The sequence below is a fragment of the Sphaerodactylus townsendi genome, linkage group LG10, assembly GCF_021028975.2.
Source record: "Sphaerodactylus townsendi isolate TG3544 linkage group LG10, MPM_Stown_v2.3, whole genome shotgun sequence".
NCBI classification, from domain to species: Eukaryota; Metazoa; Chordata; class Lepidosauria; order Squamata; family Sphaerodactylidae; genus Sphaerodactylus; species Sphaerodactylus townsendi.
The window spans coordinates 11,081,314-11,100,858 of record NC_059434.1 but is presented as its reverse complement, the minus strand read 5'-3'; the positions used below and the strand labels follow the sequence as shown (position 1 = coordinate 11,100,858).

The following is a 19,545-nucleotide window of genomic DNA, read 5'->3' as shown; positions in this document are numbered from 1 at the left end:
AAAGTTAAAATTCAGGATACAGGCAATCAAAACTATATGCTAAAAGTGATGACGTATATATATTATGCAGATTGAACCAACTGAATTTGCATAATCTATTCTGGGTTTGCTAGTAAGCAGCATTCATGCTTTACTGTCTTTAGGGATGGCCTCAATTGACAAAAAGGTTGTGACAAATTATAGGCTGGCTCTGAATTTACCTTTCCTCAATGAAACTCAGAGGCGTTCCAGGGGTAAATGGCGCCTGGAGACAAATTGTCTCCAGGATGCCCCCAGCCTCTGCCCCCCCCTCTGCCCCTGATGCCCCCAGGTTGGGGGTGGGGCTTGGGGAGCAGGAAGGGGTGGGACTTCCTGCTCCCCAAGCCCCACCCCCGGCCTCAGTGCTTATAAAAGAAGGTCTCCGAGGCCAGGACTGCAGTCTCTTCTGGCCTGCCTGGAGGGGAGGTCAGAAGAGACTGCCGGCTGGGAGCCCAGCTGGCGGGGGGGGGGAGGAAGGGAGGGGGAGTCCAGGGTGGGATTGAGGGCGCTTGGAGGCAGCAGGAAGTCCTGCTGCCTCATCGTTTTTGTGTGCCTTGGACGGAGTTGAGGCACGCGAAAACGAGGAGATAGCAGGACTTCCTGGTCACGTGGAGGGCGGATTTTGCGCCCCCCATGTGACCAGAAGAGTGGCGCCCGGGGACAAGGGATACCCCTTGTCCCTAGGCAGATACGCCACTGATGAAACTATTGTGGCATGGGAAAACCAGGACCTGACCCTTTCCCTCCGGCTTCAGGCCTGGCTGGGGTACAGAAACAGCTTGATTGTTTGTGTGCAGATAAGTACTATGTCTCTGGTTACTTTTGATTGATCTTTTGGCAGTGTTTGACACAACTTGATCAGTTAGCAAAAATGTTTAGAACTTGGAGTAGGGATGGGAGGGACAGCCCAGTCCAAGATGGACTGAAATCTTCATCTGGACTATGTTGCATCCTTGAATACGAGAGAAGCTGGCTGATGGAGGCCCTGCTTTCGGATATTACAGTTATTACATTGCTTATAGATTTGGAACAAAACTCTTCTTTAAGTCTGAATGCCGATGTTCAATGTTACCAGCAGTCACCTGACAGAAGCTGATCCAGCACACTTTTATATATAATTATATATATTTTTAGGAAAACATTTATCAAAATGGAGATTCCCTGGTCATGAATATGCTGCTGACACTCCACTATATAATTTATCTCAGTAAGGATACAGCAGTCCCTTCCACATCGCTGGGGTGAGGGGTGCAGAACACCCCGCAATCAAGAAATCGGCATAAAATTTTTAAGTCTGATTTTTTCTTTTACCTTTAACCAAGAAATTGTGCAGATTTATGGTATTAAAATATCAAATATGTTGCTACTATACAACACTATACACATATTGTATGCATTTTTAATGTAATCTGCCGACCCTCTTGCGTCGTCTGCAGCTTCTGCAACTCCCCCAAAATTCCCATTTAATTTCTTATGCCGACCTGTGATATACAGAAACTGCAATGGGGACAGACGCAATGTGGAAGGGATAACTGTACTCAAAAGCAGCAATCTCTGCTCTGGGCCAATGGTTATCGGCCTCAACTAAGTGGCTGAGCATAAACAAGCTGAAACGGAATCCAGACAAGATAGAGCTAATGCTGCTCAGTAAAGCTGGGTTTCTAGAAGCGATTATGCTACCCTACCCTAGATGAGGTAAGTTTATCTGACTCAGAAAGAGTTGGGGAGTTCTTTTGGACCTTACTCTTTTATTAGAAAAAGGGAATCGTGTTGCTGGCAAAAAAGGTGTGTTCTTTTCCAACTTTGTTTAGCGTAGAAATCAGTCCTTCTAGACTCAGCAATGTGGTCACACAACAGTAACTTCAAAACTGTACCCTATATGTCCCAAACAGGCTGCTGCGCTCTGCGGCGGCGGAGTTACTGGAAGTCCCCAACCCCTCAATGATGTGGCTGGCTTCTACCTGGACCAGGGCCTTTACAGCCCAGGTGCCTGCCTGGTGGAACACTCTCCCACCAGCTGTTCAGGCCCTGCGGGACCTTGGTGAATTCCTCAGGGCCTGTAACACTGAGTTGTTCCACCGGGTCTTTGGAGAGGCTGGCTGCAGATTGGCTGCCCCCTTGTGAGGCCCCTGCCATATTTCACCATTTTCGGCAATGCCTTTTTCATCTTTTGGCACTGCCGCCCCCACCATGGGCTTTTTAAGCTGTCTCTGTTTTAGAGATCGGTACACTGCTACTGAATGTTAAGGGTTTTAATTGTTTTTTAATTACTGATTACGGATGTTGTTGCTGTAAACCACCTAGAGCCGTGATGGCGAACCTTTGGCACGCGTGCCCGAGGTGGCACGCGGCAGCCTCTTGCTGGGCACGCGAGGCTCTGACTCTCCCTCCCTCCCCCTCTCCCTACCGCACTGGCTCCGGGTCGTCAGAGGCGCCAGAAAGGGCCTCCGAGGCAGAGGCGCAAAAACTCCCACTGCCTTTCTGGGACGGTCTTCCTCCCCGCGAGACTGCCTCTCTGAAGCGTTTCACCTGCGCTCCCCGCCTCTGTGCTCTCGGCTCTCCCTCATGCTCAGCTGTTTCAGTGCTGGTGACTGGTCCATCTTGCCGGGCTGTCTGCTGCTGCCGGGCTGCTGTGCCTCCTCAGGAGACCGTGCAAGCCTACAGTAGAGTCCAGCCCGGGCCAGGCGGTCACAAACTTGGAGGGTGGGCGGAGTTGAAAGGCGCGGCAGGGGCAAGCAGTAAAAAGCGAGGAACCAATGGAGGAGGAGCTCTGTTGGGAGGTGGGGCTCAGAGAGACGATGCTCCCGGCCGAGGGGAGGGACACATGGCTTCGCGGAGACTGGAGAGAGAGGCTCCCCGGGAGCTCCTCAGAGGAGACCCTTTTTCTGGGGGGGGGCTTCTGGGCAGTCCAGCCCGCACCGCCCGCAGGTACCATCCTTGCATGAACTTGGAGGGGTGGATGGGCGGGCGGATTTGGAAGGCTCGGGTGGACGAGGGCAATGGCTGGGTAACAAAGCGAGAAAGCTGGAGTGAGCCTGTTGGGAAGGGGCGCGGAGAGACACGCTCCTTTGGGCTGGAGTGGGAGGAGGGCACATGGCTTCATGGAGAGAAAGAGGCGCGCTTTCGTTAGCAGCGGGCGGGAGGAGACGTTTCTTGCCGAGAGAGAGAGAGAGAGAGAGAGAGAGAGAGAGAGAGAGAGAGAGAGAGAGGGACTCACTCCCTGCCTGGTCTTACAGCAGCGCTTCCTGGCCCCTTTTATTTCCTCCTGCCAGCAACCCCGTTAGCTCCTCAGAGGAGACCCTTTTTTGGTGGGGGGGAGTCTTCTGGGCAGTCCAGCCCACCCGCCATGTACCATCCTTGTAAGGACTTCCTCACTTTGCCTCTGAGAACAGCCTCTGCTCCACGTTTTCAGCCAGTGCCGGATTTTGTGTTTGGAAGTTTTTGAGCAGCAGGCACCGTGCGCGCGCTGGCTGGTGTGCTCTCTTAGGAAAGAGATTTCTCTCCCACAATGAGCATAAGTTTTCCTACAGATCAGTTGGGCAAGAAGCACGGGGATTATCTCAAAATTCTGTAGCTGTTTACATAAAATGCGGGTGGGGTGGATGCCTTGAAAAGAGTGTGAGGATTCGATCCCCCCTCCCCTCCCCAGTCACCGTCCAGCAATGCGCTAAGCTCCTCATGTTGACACACCTTGTCCCTTCCAGCCTGTCTTGTGTGTGTGTGTTTATGGAGAGCAAGGGCATCTTCGTAAAGCACAAAATGCATTTCCAGTGGACCACAGAGAGAAGGTGGTGGTGTTTTATCTATCTTTTCCCCACTCAGAGTCTCCTCTTCATTATGTGTAAAGGGGAGGAAGTGAAGAGAGATTGGGGTATATAGAATGAATTTAAAGATCTCATGTTAACTCTCCTTTTTTCATATTTCTTGGGAGAATGATGATTTGGAGGCTACAGGGGCAAACCCAGGTGATCTCATTAAATAAAAATTTCAGTGATCCAAAGATCCCTGCGGCAAAAAAATCCCTTCCCCCCACCCCAGCAACTCTCCATGCTTCCTGAGATGTCTGAATAATAAAATCAATAACTTCTCTTCCACCACCACCCTGAACTTAGAATTGGGAGTAGAAAAAGTTGGTTTAATGAGGGCATGCAACCTGGGAATTGCAAAATGAAATTCCCTAAAATTACTAGGGTTAATCCTAAATAAGAAATTCTTTTATTAAATATGTATTGGTCAAACTAAGGGTCTTTTTTAAAAAATTCTAAAAAGCAGAGGTATTTTCATATTCCTCTTTTTAATTCCTGCCAGTGATTTTATAATCATTTTATTCCCTCTCAACTCACTTCTCTCCAGCTTCTTAAAAAACTGCTGCTTTAATATGGAAACCATGTGTAGCCAAATGCCCATGCAAACAAAGAGCAAAAAAGAGCTGAAGGGAGAAGATTAGAAATAAGGCATTTCAGAAATAGGTTCCTGCTTTTCTAAACATTTGCTTTAAATTAACAAACGAAAAAAAAGCAAAGAGGTAGGTTCCTTTAAATTGTTTGTTGACACTGGATTTGAGAAAATCATGTTGAGACTCTGTTTGATATTTGGAAATAAATTGATGTTTCTAAAGTATTACAGGATGAACGAGCAAGCAAACAATTGGTTGCCCAAATAGTTGCATGGGAGGATACAGTGTAATGAAATTCTCAAAGTAAAGATGCTAAAAGCTATATAAAAGCTGAGGAAAGGAAAAAAAGAATTGATTATTGTTTCTGGTACAACACAAAATGAAGTTGTGGAATGATTCCTTTTCTCTTTCAAGAAACAGTTATTGGGAGTATTTTTTGTCAAGAATGTGGCACCCAAAGGTGGCCACTGGCAACTCGCTGCTTGGATGCTTTTTTTCGGCAAGAGAAATCTGCCATTATTACCAGGGGCTTGGTTTTGCTCACATGTGAGCCTTTTTTATTCCACGCCAGACTGAGCTGAAAACCTTTATATATTTATATGCCTCTCTATCTACTTCCTCTAAATATATATTTCTTTTGGCTATCATAAGACACAACCTATTGACAGGCTTTCTTTAACACTTTGCCCTAATTCTTAATTCCTTCCACTTTACAATCACCAATTCCCACACAACAACAGTCATATCTTGTGATGGTAGGTATTAAGGCTGGAGAGACTTCTTGGAGCCATGTGTTTGCCAGTTCTGAGTGGTCCAGCAAATCTCAAAAGGGACCCCCAGTTGGAGAATCACTGGTCTATTCAGGGAATATCCATTTCTTTAGTGTTAGATATGTTGTGTCGGGATAGATTTGTACTGGGTGCTTAATTTTTTAAAAATGTATTTTTGCAGACTCCAAGTCACCCAGAAATGGCTACAGCCAAAAAAGCTAAAATAGACAGTGGAAGATCATCTCCAAGAGACCTGGAACAGAGTTATTTGGAGTGATTGGAACGTGGGAAAGCCGCTCTGTGTCCTGTGTAATCGAAAAGTATTGTCTGTTGGGTATCATCAAAGTGTCAAACGGCACTTCTGACACCAACCACGTAAAAATGTTGCCAAACTTGATGAGAGCTGAAAGAAAAGAGTTTCTTGAAGGGAAATTGAGGAAGCTATCATTCCCAGCATCTTTAGTTTCTTCCAACTAACTTTCCAGAACAAATCATCTGACAGCTGCCAGCTGTCACCTCAAATTTCACTGTGCCTAGCAAAACGACGGCCAAGAAGCCCCTCCTCTGAGCTGGGGAGATTATCAAAACAGCCCATGTTGTTCTCACAGGGAGTAATTCTCTTTTTTCATGATTTCCCCAACAGAGCAAAGGACAAAATTCTTGAAACGCTTTTCTAGAGATGGCAATTAGCAGAAATACTGTGAAAGATTCGAGGAGTCCAGCAGCGATGGCAACTGATGTTAGTCCAGCAGCTCTCTCACCACTGACTTACAAAAAAAGGCAGCCTGTTACTCCATTTGGCAAAGTGGATGAAAGTACAGATGCTGACTGATCATGCCAGGCTAGCAGTAATTTCATTGGCGTTATGCTGCTGGTGGACATCATGGAGAGAAGAGCTGAGTGAAACTGGTGTCTTTGTCCCCAAAAGAACACAAGGGATAGATATCCACAGTGCTGTGATGGAGGCTTTTGTGTCACACAATATCAGACCAGAGAAAGTGGGTTTCAATCACTGAAGTGATGGGGCACCTTCCATGAGTGGGCAACATCTGGCTTCATACACAGTTCTTTGTTAAAAGAAGTAAAACATCCAGTCATCCAGTTCCATTTGCATTATACACCAGGAAGCTCTCTTTGTGCCAGGGACAGCAGCAAAACATTTGACGATGTCCCTCAAAAGATGTCACAAAAATGGTCAATTACATCATGGCTCGTGCTCTGGAATTCTCGACAGTTTCCAGACACTTCTTGAGGAGGTTCAAGGCACAGTATAATTGTTTACTTATGTACAACAATGTCCAGTGAAAGCTGAGCAGAGGATGAGTCCTGGGAGAGATTTGTAGCCTCAGGCTTGGATGAGAAATTAGGTTGTTTATGGAACGAAAAGGGGGCAGGAATTTCACAAGCTCACTGATATGGCCTTCGGCTTACCAACCTAATGTTTTTTTTCACAGATTTTGAACAGCACACTTCTGAACGCATCGGAACAAACAGCTAAGCAAGGTGTTGGGAAAAACAGCAGAAAGTGATGTTTTTGTGATATCAAAACATTTGAGAGAAAGCTGCAGGTTTTGAAAGAGATCTTTGAAAGTGGGCAGCTGAAATATTTCCCAAAACTAAAAAATGCATTTGGAAAATCTACTAACTTTTTGCAGACAATCCTACAAGCCATCAGGAAATCTTACCAAGGGAATTTTCTAGCTACTTGTAGCAGCTGCAAAGGTGAATTTTAGTAAAAAAGATTTTTACAGTTCACTGCTAAGGATGGAGGCAACACTGTCTTCTTCTCTACTCTATCCAGATAAAGCCAAAATTTAGAAATGAACTTCTGATCTTTCCTAGCGTAAATTGGTTAAATTCTAGAAAATCTGGAAATGGAGCTTGCTGGAATTTCAAGAAAGCACACTCTGGAAAAAAATAAATTCTATGATCTTCGCGTGGAAACACTGGAGAAGATAGAAAGGGGATGACAGAGGAGGAGAACACAGCTAGTTCTGGAAAAATAGAAATCCTCAAAGTGGCGGGAATTCTCTGCCAGAAATAATTTTAAATCAATAGAAGGAACTTGGGATTGCTTTCCTTTCTTTGTTTGGGATCGCCTTTATGCTTGTGAGCAGCTGTTTTCAGCTTCTGGAGACTATATAAAAATCTCGGGACACAAAGAAACAGACTTACAGATGAGCTTGAAAGTGCTGCCGTATGTGTTTGCTCTCAAACTTACTATGAGCCAAAACATAGACAAATAGGTATCAGCATGCATGCAACACAGCAAAAAAATCACATTAATTGGTCAAAAGCATGCCAAATGCAAACGTTCACTTTCAAGAAAAAGTTGTTTGTAAAATAAAAGTTGTTTATATAAAGTTGTGTATAAAATAAAAGTTGTTTATATCATTGAAAGCTCTGTCATATTGTGTTTTTCTTTTCAGATAAAATATGGTGATGTATGAGTTGTTTTTTGTAAACTAAAACCTCAGTATTCAAGTTAAATTGCCGTATTGGCACTTTGCGATACATAAATGGGTTTTGAGTTGCAGTTTCGGCACTCGGTCTCAAAAAGGTTCGCCATCACTGACCTAGAGCCCTTCGGGGATGAGGCGGTCTAGGAAATCCAAAATAAATAAATAAATAAAGCTGTTCCACGTGGAGCTACACTCAAGGACTTCTTGAAAACTTCAGTTGATGAGAAATGTGGCAGCCACTTTTCTATAATTAAGCACATACATACACTTCATGCCCACTTTAATGTTATGACATTATCTACAACACCAGGAAGCCTCAATGGGAGCAGCGTTGCAGGGTGGCTGGAGTTGGCCGGGTGGCCGCTTGGATGGGGCTCCCCAACAGTCTGAAGCTCCTGGAAGGGCTTGCTTACTTACCTTGGGAGGTAGTCCTATTCGATGGAACTTTTTCCCAACTGTTGGCACTTTTTCTAATGCGTACTTCTTGCCTCTGGACTTTGCACGATCTATTGCACTGTAGTTAAAGGTCTCGCTGACAATCCAGACAACCTTAAAATGCACAAGGCAAAAGAGGATCCAGTGTTATGGTACGCTTACTATAATGACATCTTCATTAGGAGGTTGCATGGATATTTTCATAGAACTTAAACATTGCCGAGTAGCTCCATTACCTTCTGTGGCAAATAGAAACGGTCACAACCTAATCTACTTAGGCTATTCCTTAAATATTTTACTCCAGCTTTAAACACATGAGCCAGAGATTGCCAGCAATCCACTGAAAGCGGAGGAGAATTTTAATAGATATTGATATTTCAAATCGATTACCTAGTTTGACTCCCTCACAACGAGCAGTTTGCCTCATTAAAAACACTGACAGCATCATCTTTTTAAAATGTGCTTCTGTAGGAGCCACAACTTCTCACTGTCCTTTGAAACAGTTTGTTTAAAGCTGCACAGTCCAAGATTTGCATGCCAGCACTGAATACTATGAAATCCAAGTCTAAGATAAGAGAATGAGGATGGGAGAGGGCTATTGAATGAGTAGAAGCTAGTGGTTGTGGCTGAACTTTTTTTTTTTTTTTTAGTTTTAAGGGAAGGGACTGAGGCTCAGTGAAAGAGCCTCGACTTGGCATTCGAAAGGTCAATGTTCAATCCCCGGCATCTCAAATTTAAAAATCTGGCATTCTAAAGAGCTGCAGTCAGAGTTGACTGTGATGTGGCAACAGTCCGGTTCAGTATAAAGCAGCTTCATGCATTCATGTGGAGATGTTTCTCCGAACTGGGTGGGATCGTATTCTTCTTGAAGATCACATGTAGCTTAGAGGTACTGTTGCTCTTGGAGTTTCCAGCACTGCCTGTGGCCAAAAGTGCTTTTCATCAGCTTAAGCAGATCATTCCTAGAAAACAATCGCTTAGTCACCAGGGTAAGATCCTTGATCATCTCCCAACAGGACTGCTGCAACATTCCTGCGTGAGATTGCCCTTGAAGACTGCCCAGAAATTTCAATTAGTTCAAAAAAATCAAGCCAAAGACAGCATTCCACACCATTGTTAGAAGCCACAAACACTAATAAAGCCTTAACTATATTCTGGACCATTTATTTAAGGGAACTCCTCCTCTATTTCCAGCTTCCCTGTGCACCAAAATGTACTTCAAACCGCCTTTGTCAAACCACAGACTGGCAGGCACAAACTGCACAACTCTCCCAGCAACTGTGCCCACCAATGGGAATTCTCTTGCCAAAACCCCACCAGGCCCAGTCTGTCCTTTCCTTTCAAAAGGTAACATTTTTATTTCACTGGAAGGAAAGGCTCCTATTCTTTGCTTTGATTTGGCGGTTATTTTTTTAACTGCTGCTACCGTGTTTCCCCGAATATAAGACAGTGTCTTATATTAATTTTTGCTCCCAAAGATGCACTATGTCTTATTTTCAGGGGATGTCTTATTTTTCTGTGTTCTGTTCGACGGGCATGCTTCCAAACAAAAACTTTGCTACGTCTTACTTTTAGGGGATGCCTTATATTTCGCACTTCAGCAAAACCTCTACTACGTCTTATTTTCAGGGGATGTCTTATATTTGGGGAAACAGGGTACGTCTGCAGCTTTAAATAAGCTGAAATAACCACTTTAGTTAAGAAGCTCTTGAGTTTTTTGTGATTTTTTTTCACGCTTAGCAAGTCACCGTATGGGCAATAAAACAACCCATTGAATACTTAAGACTGAAAAGTTTGTCCCAGCCCAATCTGTCAAAACGAACAAGCCACTTGTGGGACACTGAGGGACAAAGGAAAAGAAAATCAGAGGAAAAATTCTCAAAAAGCTATAAATTCAATATGCTGGGTCAAGAAGCACATCTCTTAGGACGGGTGACCCATTTAAGTGGCAATACACAATTAAACTTATTGAACATCTGATTTCTGCTAGGCTAACTGCTGCTGCAAAGCACGGTTACCTTTGTTTTAGGAACCACTCCCAATCCCAGTTTGCTGTCCACAAGATAGGCACCAGCTTCAGAGAGGTACCCCTGATTAGGAACGAGGCAGCCTCTGCCAAAACAGCAAGGACAACAAATCTTGTGGAAGTATTTGGTCCATTTGGGATTCAGGTGACCGTAAGGCTCTTCAGATTTTGGTTTAAACACTCCAATAGTTTTCTGAAAGGTAAAAAGGAAAAGAGTTGCAAAGTTGCTTGTATTTCTTACGGTATTGATTCTTTAAGCAGACAGAAAAGACCGTATCACCAGCAGAGGATGCTTCAGTTCTTCGACAGTAATCTTCTGGTGGTCCCCAGCCCAAAAGATATCTATCCTGTTGGCCTCGCCCAGAGCTAGGCTTTTTCGGCCCTGGCTCCAGCGTGGTGGAACGCTCTGTCCATTGACACCAGAGCCCTGCAGGACCTGTTCTGCAAGACAGAAATGTTCCACCAGGCTTTGGGTTGAGGCCATTCCGTGCAGCATTCCAACAGAGACAGCCAGCCTCCCAAATCACATCTTGTGCTTTCCCATCCGGTGCATCCGCCTCCCCCGCCCGCAAAGAAACAGAGAGAGAGGGTCGAGTTAATTTTGGGCTTAGATTTTATTGACTGGTTAGCCATCTATATGGACTGCATCCCGCACATTTTCCTCCACTGCCCATTTTATCAGAAACCAGGGCCCCTTCCGCACACGCAAAATAATGCGTTTTCAAACCACTTTCACAACTGTTTGCAAGTGAATTTTGCTATTCCACACAGCTTCAAAGAGCACTGAAAGCAGCTTGAAAGTGCATTATTTTGCATGTGCGGAATGAGCCTAAGATCCAGCTTGTTGTCACAGGTTCTTGACCCTATGAAAACCCATACAATGCTTTTAAACTGCAATGATTTTAACTGTTGTCTCACAGTGGCAAAGTTCCGGGCCGAAGTCTGTAAACTGAACTCATGATTCAATGTGAAGTTTTATTTTATAATTTTAACTGTATCTTATACAGCTTGTTTCATATGCCAATAAAGGCTGACTGAACTGGACTACATCTATATAGAAATCATATTTTAGTACTTGTCTAGAAATTGATTTTAGAATTAATGGATAGAAATTGTGTTTGCTGAGATGAAGCCACCTTGGGCCGGACTTCAGCCGGGAATTGGGCAGGGTCTAATTGAAAATAATTAGGCACGATTTTGCTCCTGAGCATTTCATTCTTCGGTTCCACCCCATTACATACATTGGATACCAGTATCTACCATAATGCACAGGAGGCAGCGTTATACCTATCGGCTTCTTACTAGCACCGCATTATGTAACTACCAGCCACAAAACCTAGCATGAGTTAAGGCATCAGGTACATAGTATTTTCTCCAAAGACCACCTTTTTTCTCAAAAACCCCTTTCCCATCCTGCTGATCTACAACCTCTAGCAGGGGAGAAAAAAATCACTTTATAGACGGACTGCCAAGCACAATGTAAAGAAATGCCATAGCTGAATCAAAAGTCATGGCAAACTGAACACCCAACTGGTCTACATATTTTTTAAAAAGCGATTTTCATGTATAAGAAAAGAAAACTTCATGAATTTCTTAGCTGACCACCAAACTGGGTAATAAACTCAGAAATGCCTGGAATAGACTTCCATCGTGTTCTCAATGAAGGAGCGAAGAACACCAGTAGAAACTGGCTAATTAGAAATCCTGTTTAGCTTCTGGAAATCTTGCCTGGAGACCAAATAAATTCAATTTACAAGAGAACAAGATGTAGATGCCAAGTCCCTGCAATGTGCTACTTTCTATAACTGAGTTTAATTGTTTTGCTTGTTTTGTTCACATATAAAAAAGACACTATATGATATGCATGACAGGCAGGACTGTGACTAGTAAAATTTCCAGTGCTCAGGCAATATATATATACCAAGACATATTAGCATCCAGTGTTGTCTCTCCTGCTACCAGTAAAGATGTTACCACTGGAACATCTGACCATTTGAAAATAGCAAAAACAAATTTAAAAACTAAAATTAAGTTATTAAAATTACTGTGAAGAGACTCAAAGCAAGGACTTTCAAAAAATTCCATATGTCACTCAAGATCTGGGAGATAGAATGTTTATTACAAATGTGTTATTTGTGGCAAAAAAAAGTTAACAAGGGTTAGTAGCCTGAATGCATATTTCTGGACTGAAAGGAAAAATGGACTTTCCCCATCCTTTTGTGACTAATGTGCTACACATTACCCAAGAGTTCAACTCAGAAGTATGATTAACTAACTACTGACTTATAAACAAGGTACAATCCTCTCCTAAGAGGCCTATAGTTTCTCATAATCTTGACCCAATTATGGATTTCACCATCTGATTGTAAATGCAGCAATGAGGACTGAATTACATACTAATTACAATGCCTTTTGCAGAAGCTGCTAGCCATGACCTGTGCATGCTTGACAAGTTTAAGTGATGAAAGACCAAATTAGGATAGCTAAATAGGCATCAGCAATGGCAGGTTTCACAAGCAGTGCAACGCCAACAACAAGAAGAGAAGAATTTGGATTTATACTCCTCTAAGGAATCCCAACATGGCTTACAAACGCCTTCCCTTCCTCTCCTCACAACAGAAACCTTGTGAGGTAGGTGGGGCTGAGACAGTTCTGAGAGAACTGTGACTAGGCCAAGGTCACCCAGCAGGCTTCATGTGGAGGAGAAGGGAACCGAACCAGGTTCTCCAGATCAGAATCCACCAACTCTTAACCACTACACCAACTACTGCAGACATAAAAATGGTTTGTTATACTAGGAAATTTAGACAAAATTGGAGCGATATATCTAATACGAATGTTATGCATTATGCAGCTATTACAGCCAGGGCGCTAAATCTGCAATTCCGTTCTTTGCATTATTTGAAGAAGAAGAGTTTGGATTTATATCCCCCATTTGTCTCCTATAGGAGACTCAAAGGGGCTTACAATCTCCTTGCCCTTCCCCACTCACAACAAACACCCTGTGAGGTGGGTGGGGCTGAGAGAGCTCCGAAAAGCTGTGACTAGCCCAAGGTCACCCAGCTGGCGTGCGTGGGAGTGCACAAGCTAATCTGATTTCCCCAGATAAGCCTCCACAGCTCAGGCAGCAGAGTGGGGAATCAAACCCGGTTCCTCCAGATTAGAATGCACCTGCTCTTAACCACCATGCCACTGCTGCAAAGTATCTGATCGTTTTTTGAACTGAATTGACTCCTTTAGAATAGCTGCACATAATCCAGCCCCATTATTTATTAAACTTGCCTAACTGATTACTCAAATCCCATGCCATAACTAAAATCAACTTTCTCACTGCTACTAAAAGATGCGACAGAGTGGGTGGGGAGCTGAGAAAGCGCCTAGCCATCACAAATAGAATTCAGCAGAACGGAAATAAGTTACCTCTTTAAAAAGGACGGACCTGGCTCAATTGAAATAACAAGCGGGAGTTTTTCTTGCAAATTATCTTCTCAGAACGAAACCATCGAACAAAACTAACAGAACAAACTTCTGTTCCATCTTTTTTTTTTTTACATAATCAAGTATACAAATATCCAGGCAAGGAAGTACCAACCTTTTTCGCATCTTTAACAAAGTAGCTTCCGCTTGAACCCTGGGAGATGCGATCAGGAAAGACTCCACATTCTATGGCTTGTTCAGTTTGCTGCACAATCTCTGCAAATTCAGGATCATCCAGAAATAAATTCATCTCCACGGTACTTCCGACATTTCCTGCATGTGATAATATAGGAGACGTTCAATTAGGCCTGTCAACTGACTGAAAAATTACCTAAATAGAAACTTAATTGATTAAGCATCTGACCAATCAACTAAATAGTCTTCAAATAGCTTAAAGTTCCACGTAGGAACTTTTTTGAAGGAAAATTTGAGTTAGTTTACAATAAAGAAAAGCTGTTAGAAATTAAAAAACATCCACAATGCATTCTTAGTCTCTATTGCAGTAATGAAACAGGACCAGCGTGATTTGAAATACAGCATGCCCTTCATTTCCAGCCAAATTTTAAATACTTCCATTAAAACTTGTGTGCAAAAAAATTGAAAAATAGTTTAAACTTACAAGCACCTAGCTTTAACTTGATTGTGCCCCAAATGTACACATTCAGCAAGGCAAAAGCATTCGCTTACATTTCCTCTTCAGTATATCCACCAGTTTCAGTCATATGCAGACAGAAAACATTACAAAATATTTTGGCCAGCACAGTTTACAAAATTTTGTTTTGGCTTGCTGTGTGAGAAACAGAAACCTGACCCTTTATATGACCCAGCAAACAGTTATTAAGACGCTTCAGACAGGAATACCACCCTACTATTCTGGAGAAAGAGCTGGAATGCTAATTTGGTAATTATAAAAATAAGTTAAAGGTCTCCATTCAGTTTTGGGGGCTTTGTAAAAGCTCATAAATTATCCTGATGGAAAATATATCTGTCAAGTGCTATTAACAAGGATAACTAAATGAAACCTCCATGTACAAAAGCAGTATGTCATTGATTACGAAGTACTGAAAATAAGCCATAGAGGGCTGTTGCCTTCCTGCTGTGCTTGTGAATCTCCAGCGGTATTCAATTGGCCACTGTTGAAAAGAAGATGTGAGATTGGATGAGCTTTTGGTTTAACTGGGAAGACAATCCTAACACTGATTAACTGTGAACCAGGAAGTTGTCAAATCACTTCTGACCTCTGCCACAAGCACAACAAGGCAGTCATCAGATAGTTCATCTTCCCTCAGTCTCAATTCTCTCCTTTCCTTCATTATATGGTGGCAACAATATTTATTTTTATTTATTTATTATTTCAATTTCTATACCGCCCGATCCCCGAAGGGCATATTTAAGATATTTACCTATCTTACAGAGGAGTTGTTAGAATTACTTGGAAGGCTTTGAAAAGAATGACACAGAAAAATGGACAATACCATTTCAGCCGGTAGATGTGAAACAGCACAACTGAATGCTCCCCCAGATTTTAAAAAATCCATTATACACAACAACAACAAAAAACCTTTGTAAATCTGGGTATCTGCTGAGCTGGATGTGTGGTTGTCAGGAGAATGCAGAAGAATTCAAGAAATTTAAGATCTCTTGTTCTGGGAAGAAGGGGCTACAGCAGGAGCAACCAACCTATGGTGCTCCAGATGTTCATGAACTGCCAGGGGCTCATGGGACTTGTAGTCCATGAACATCTGGAGCATCATAGGTGGCCACCCCTGGGCTACAGCATACACAAAATCCAAGAAGGCACCCTTCCAAACCCAGCAATAGTTGTTAGAGGCAGCCCTGTTGGTGGGTTTGGAATGACAGTTGCTTAGCCAGGATGCAGGTTCTAGAAAGAGATCTATCGGGCTCCTCCCCAGTTGATTCCTCAGGCTTTCTCCTAGTCATACAAGAAAGGGACTAACAACAAGAACATCAAAGCAGCCCATGTTTCATACTACAAAAGGGGAGGGGAGAAATGAGACAAAACTGAGAACCAGATGGTCAAAATGCCGTTTACAGACCTAGTAAGGTTCAAAATGCGATTTCGCCACACGCCTTCCAAAACATCCCTGTCCATGTTACACAATGTCATTGCACTGCACATCCAGAATCAGGTCTAGGATGACCATAAATAAAACATTTGGAGCGCTCAAAAACACCGCATAAATGCTAAACAAGATGATGAGATAAAATGGATACCGAACCATGTATGAGGACTTTGGAAGCTGTGTCAGCATTATGAATATTAAGGTGGCTGAAGGGAGGGAACTTTTTTCGCTGTCAAGCCACAGGCGGTTCATGGTGATCCCATAGGGTTTTTAAGGCAAGAGATGTTCACAGGTGGTTTGCCATTGTCAGCCTCTGTTTCACACCCTTGGTATTCCTTGGAAGTCTTTCAACCCAGATACCAGCCAGAGGTGACCCTGCTTAGCTTCTGAGATCTGATGAGATCAGGTTAGCCTGGTCAGTATTGGGAGGTGGGGGGATTCCAAAGAATAAACCCAACAGAGGACATTACACAGGCAACACAGGTGGAAGAGACCTGAGGTGAGAGAACAATCCACACTGTATCAGACTGCAAGAAGGTAGTGTTGCCTGTATAGAATACTCTTAAGACGTGTAACACACATTCACACATAGTAAACGTGTGTAATGCATCACAGAAAAAAATGTCCAGTCTGGTTGGACCATCTGGGTACAAATCCACACACTGCCACAAAACCCACTGAGTGACCAGGGGCCAGACTCTGTCAGTCTCATCACAGGTTTATTTGAGGGATGAAAATAAGGAAGGTAATTTTATTCTTTGCATTGCCGAACCCTTCCTTGAAAGAGCTCAAGGTGCAAAACATCTTCCTCTCCTCCTCCATTACCCTCACCGACACCCCAAAGATCATGATGTTAAACACCTGGAGCTACCTTCCTGTAGTGGGATATAGCCAGTGGTGGGATTCAGCAGGTTTGCACCACTTCGGCAGTACCAGTTGTTAAATTATTTGAATCTCACCACCGGACCCAGTTGTTAAAATATCTAAATCCCATCACTGCTCTCCAGCACTTTGTCCTGCTTCATTTGCAATTTCCTCTGTGTGGGACACACATTTGAACCCAGATCTGCCAGACCCTAGACCAGGGTAGGGAACCTGCGGCTATTCTGCCCTTGCACTGTGGCTTCACGAGCCGCTGACCCCATCCTTTCCCGCCCTGCAGGCAGCAGGGCAGGTGCACCAATTGCCCACGCCCGGCTGGCCCGCGCCGCGGGCTTCCCCTCTCGCCCGCCCTGTTGGAGCAGGGCGGGCGCTTTCCCGGCGGCTGGCGAGGCTGAGCCGCCAGCTTCATCCTTGCCCACCCTGCAGGCAGCAGGGAGGGCGCACCAATTGCCCGCAGTCGGCTGGGTCGCACCGCAGGCTTCCCCTCTCACCTGCCCCGTTTGAGCGGGGCGGGCGCTTTCCCGGCGGCCGGCGAGGCCAAGCTGCTGGCCCCATCCTTGCCCGCCCTGCAGGCAACAGGGCGGACACATCCATGTGCTTCTCAGAATGAGCGGAGTAAAAGGTAAAAAAACCCAATATATACAGTGTTATCATTATTTTAAGTGTCAAAAATTATTTGCGGCTCCAAGTGTTTTCTTTTCCCGTGGAAAACAGATCCAAATGGCTCTTTGAGTGTTAAAGGTTCCCCACCCCTGCCCTAGACCAGTGGTTCTCAACCTATGGGTTGGGACCCCTTTGGAGGTCGAACGACCCTTTCACAGGGGTCGCCTAAGACTCTCTACATCAGTGTTCTCCATCTGTAAAATGGATAAATGTTAGGGTTGGGGGTCACCACAACATGAGGAACTGTATTAAAGGGTCACGGCATTAGGAAGGTTGAGAACCACTGCCCTAGACCCTAACAAAACTGTGTGGGCTCTCACTGGTGCACAAGTTCCTTGAACGACATAACAGTCAGCCATGCTGGCCCAAAAGCCAAAGTCAAAAGCAACCATCCAAGCAAGAGCTTTATGAGGACCAGCACATACACATAATATCATGTGAGCTCTCAAGTTTGCCAGAATGGTTGGTTCATCGAATCAGATGCTGCCAAAAGGAAAAAAACCACATATTTTAAGCAAACGCTTGGGTGGTGTCTCTAAGAGTCTCTCCTCGTGCTAGAACACTGTGGATTTGCTGACAGGGAACGAAGAATCAGGTTTAAGGGTGCTGCAGGCTAGAGGAGCCAGTTGCTTTCTCTCTCTCACCGTCAGGTAAGCCTACCTTGCATGGTTGTTGTTTCAAGGACCAAATGGAACAGGGCAAAGGACCGCACTTTGGGCTCCCATTGCAGAGAAAAACAGGAGTATCATTCCCCTCAGGTGTAATAAAGCATTTCTGTCACTCATACCCCACCTCTAGGTTTCCATCCCAATGGGGACCTAGAGCTGCTTACGTCACGTCTCCTCCATTTAACTCTCACAACAACCCTGTGAGGTGGGTTAGGCTGAGTGTGCCCAGAGTCTCCCACAGTAATGCAGGAACCGGAACCCAGGGCTCCCTGCCACTCGCACATCTCCTCTCCATTTCAACTTCACAACAACCCTATGGGGCAGGCTAGGCCCAAAGGCTCCCGTGGCAGAGCCGGGACTCGAACCCAGCGCTCCCTGCGAGGAGGAGATGCGCTGGATGGGCGGTCGAGGGCCTCACCTGCGGCCAGCCGCCTCCCGCGCTTCCTGCGGCCCCTTCCGGGAGGCGCCTCGGCGCCGAGCAGCGGCTCCCCTTCCTCGCCTTCCCCGTCGCCATCGGTGTCCGAGGCGGGCGCGATTCCGTCGCCACCGAGGCTGACCCGGACGGCGCCTCCCGGCGTGGTCTTCACGTAGATCGGCGGCGGCGGCGGGCAGGGCTCGGCGTCCGGCACCAGCAGCTCCTCGTCGGGCTCCTCCTCAGCGCCTGCTGGGGCGGACGCCGCCATGGACGGAGCCGCTGAGGGGGCACCGAGGCGCCCGGTTCTGCACTGCGCATGCGCACGGCCGAAAGGACGCGCCCCTTTACCTGCTTCAAAGGGCCGGGCGGCGCGCGGGCGACGTGACTATCACGTCACGGAGGGGCGGGGCTTCGCCTACTCGCCCACCTGTCGTAGACATTCGAAGTGGGAACGCTGCATATGGGCGCGTTTTGAACAGCTGATAGAGGGGAGTGCTGGGCCAGGGCGCGCTCAGGGGCGTGGCTGGGGGGTGCCGGGCCACGCCCCTCGCCCCGCCTCCCTGCAGACCGGCAGGGCCTGGAGAAGGCAAAAGAGACTCCGGCTGGCTGCCGTGGGGAGAGCAGCGCGCCAGACTGGCTGACCCGCGGCGGGGCTCCTTTTCGCTCCCGTGGCTGGAACTTCCTGCCGGGATTTGCTCGGCTCCGACACTTTCCTTTCCGATCCGGTCGGGTCTCTCTCTTCCAAAGTCACGGGACAGCGCGCCAAGGCAGGAAGGGGCAGGGAGACTCCGATAGACCCCAAAAGGTCTTCGCTCCCGCCCTTTAGAAAAATCCGTGATCTCTCACCAGTGGTGGGAGCCAAAAATTTTAGTAACAGGTTCCCATGGTGGTGGGATTCAAACTGTGGCATAGCGCCAATGGGGTTGGGTGGGGCACGACAGGGGCGTGGCCGGGCATTCCGGGGGCGGGGCATTCCTGGGTGGGGCTGTGGCAAGGATGCCGCCGCTGCGCTGGTCCTTGGGCGGGAAATGAATGCACGCAGGCGCAGGCTGCCATGCACACCAGTGCACCTCCTGTTAGACTGCTTCAAGTTCTGCGCGCTACTGCTGAAAGGAGGGGCGTAACTAAGGCAAAAATCACCTGGCAAAATCACCCATTAGTAGCCCCCTCTCGGCACACACAAATAATTAGTAACCTGTTCTCGGGAACCTGGGAGAACCTGCTGGATCCCACCTCTGTCTCTCGCTCT

General features: G+C 45.7%; 1 protein-coding gene across 1 annotated transcript in view; it reads right to left on the bottom strand.

Moving 5' to 3' along the window:
* The window catches only part of PI4K2B (phosphatidylinositol 4-kinase type 2 beta), a 30,146-nt gene extending 11,501 nt beyond the window's left edge, over positions 1-18,645 (bottom strand). The window contains exons 1-4 of the mRNA XM_048509891.1: positions 18,300-18,645; positions 13,700-13,857; positions 10,100-10,300; positions 8,064-8,195 (exon numbers count right to left, since the gene is read on the bottom strand). Coding sequence (XP_048365848.1) covers positions 8,064-8,195; positions 10,100-10,300; positions 13,700-13,857; positions 18,300-18,564 — 756 coding nt within the window. The 5' untranslated portion in view covers positions 18,565-18,645. The remainder of the gene's footprint in view (positions 1-8,063; positions 8,196-10,099; positions 10,301-13,699; positions 13,858-18,299) is intronic.
* Positions 18,646-19,545: the final 900 nt, after the last annotated feature.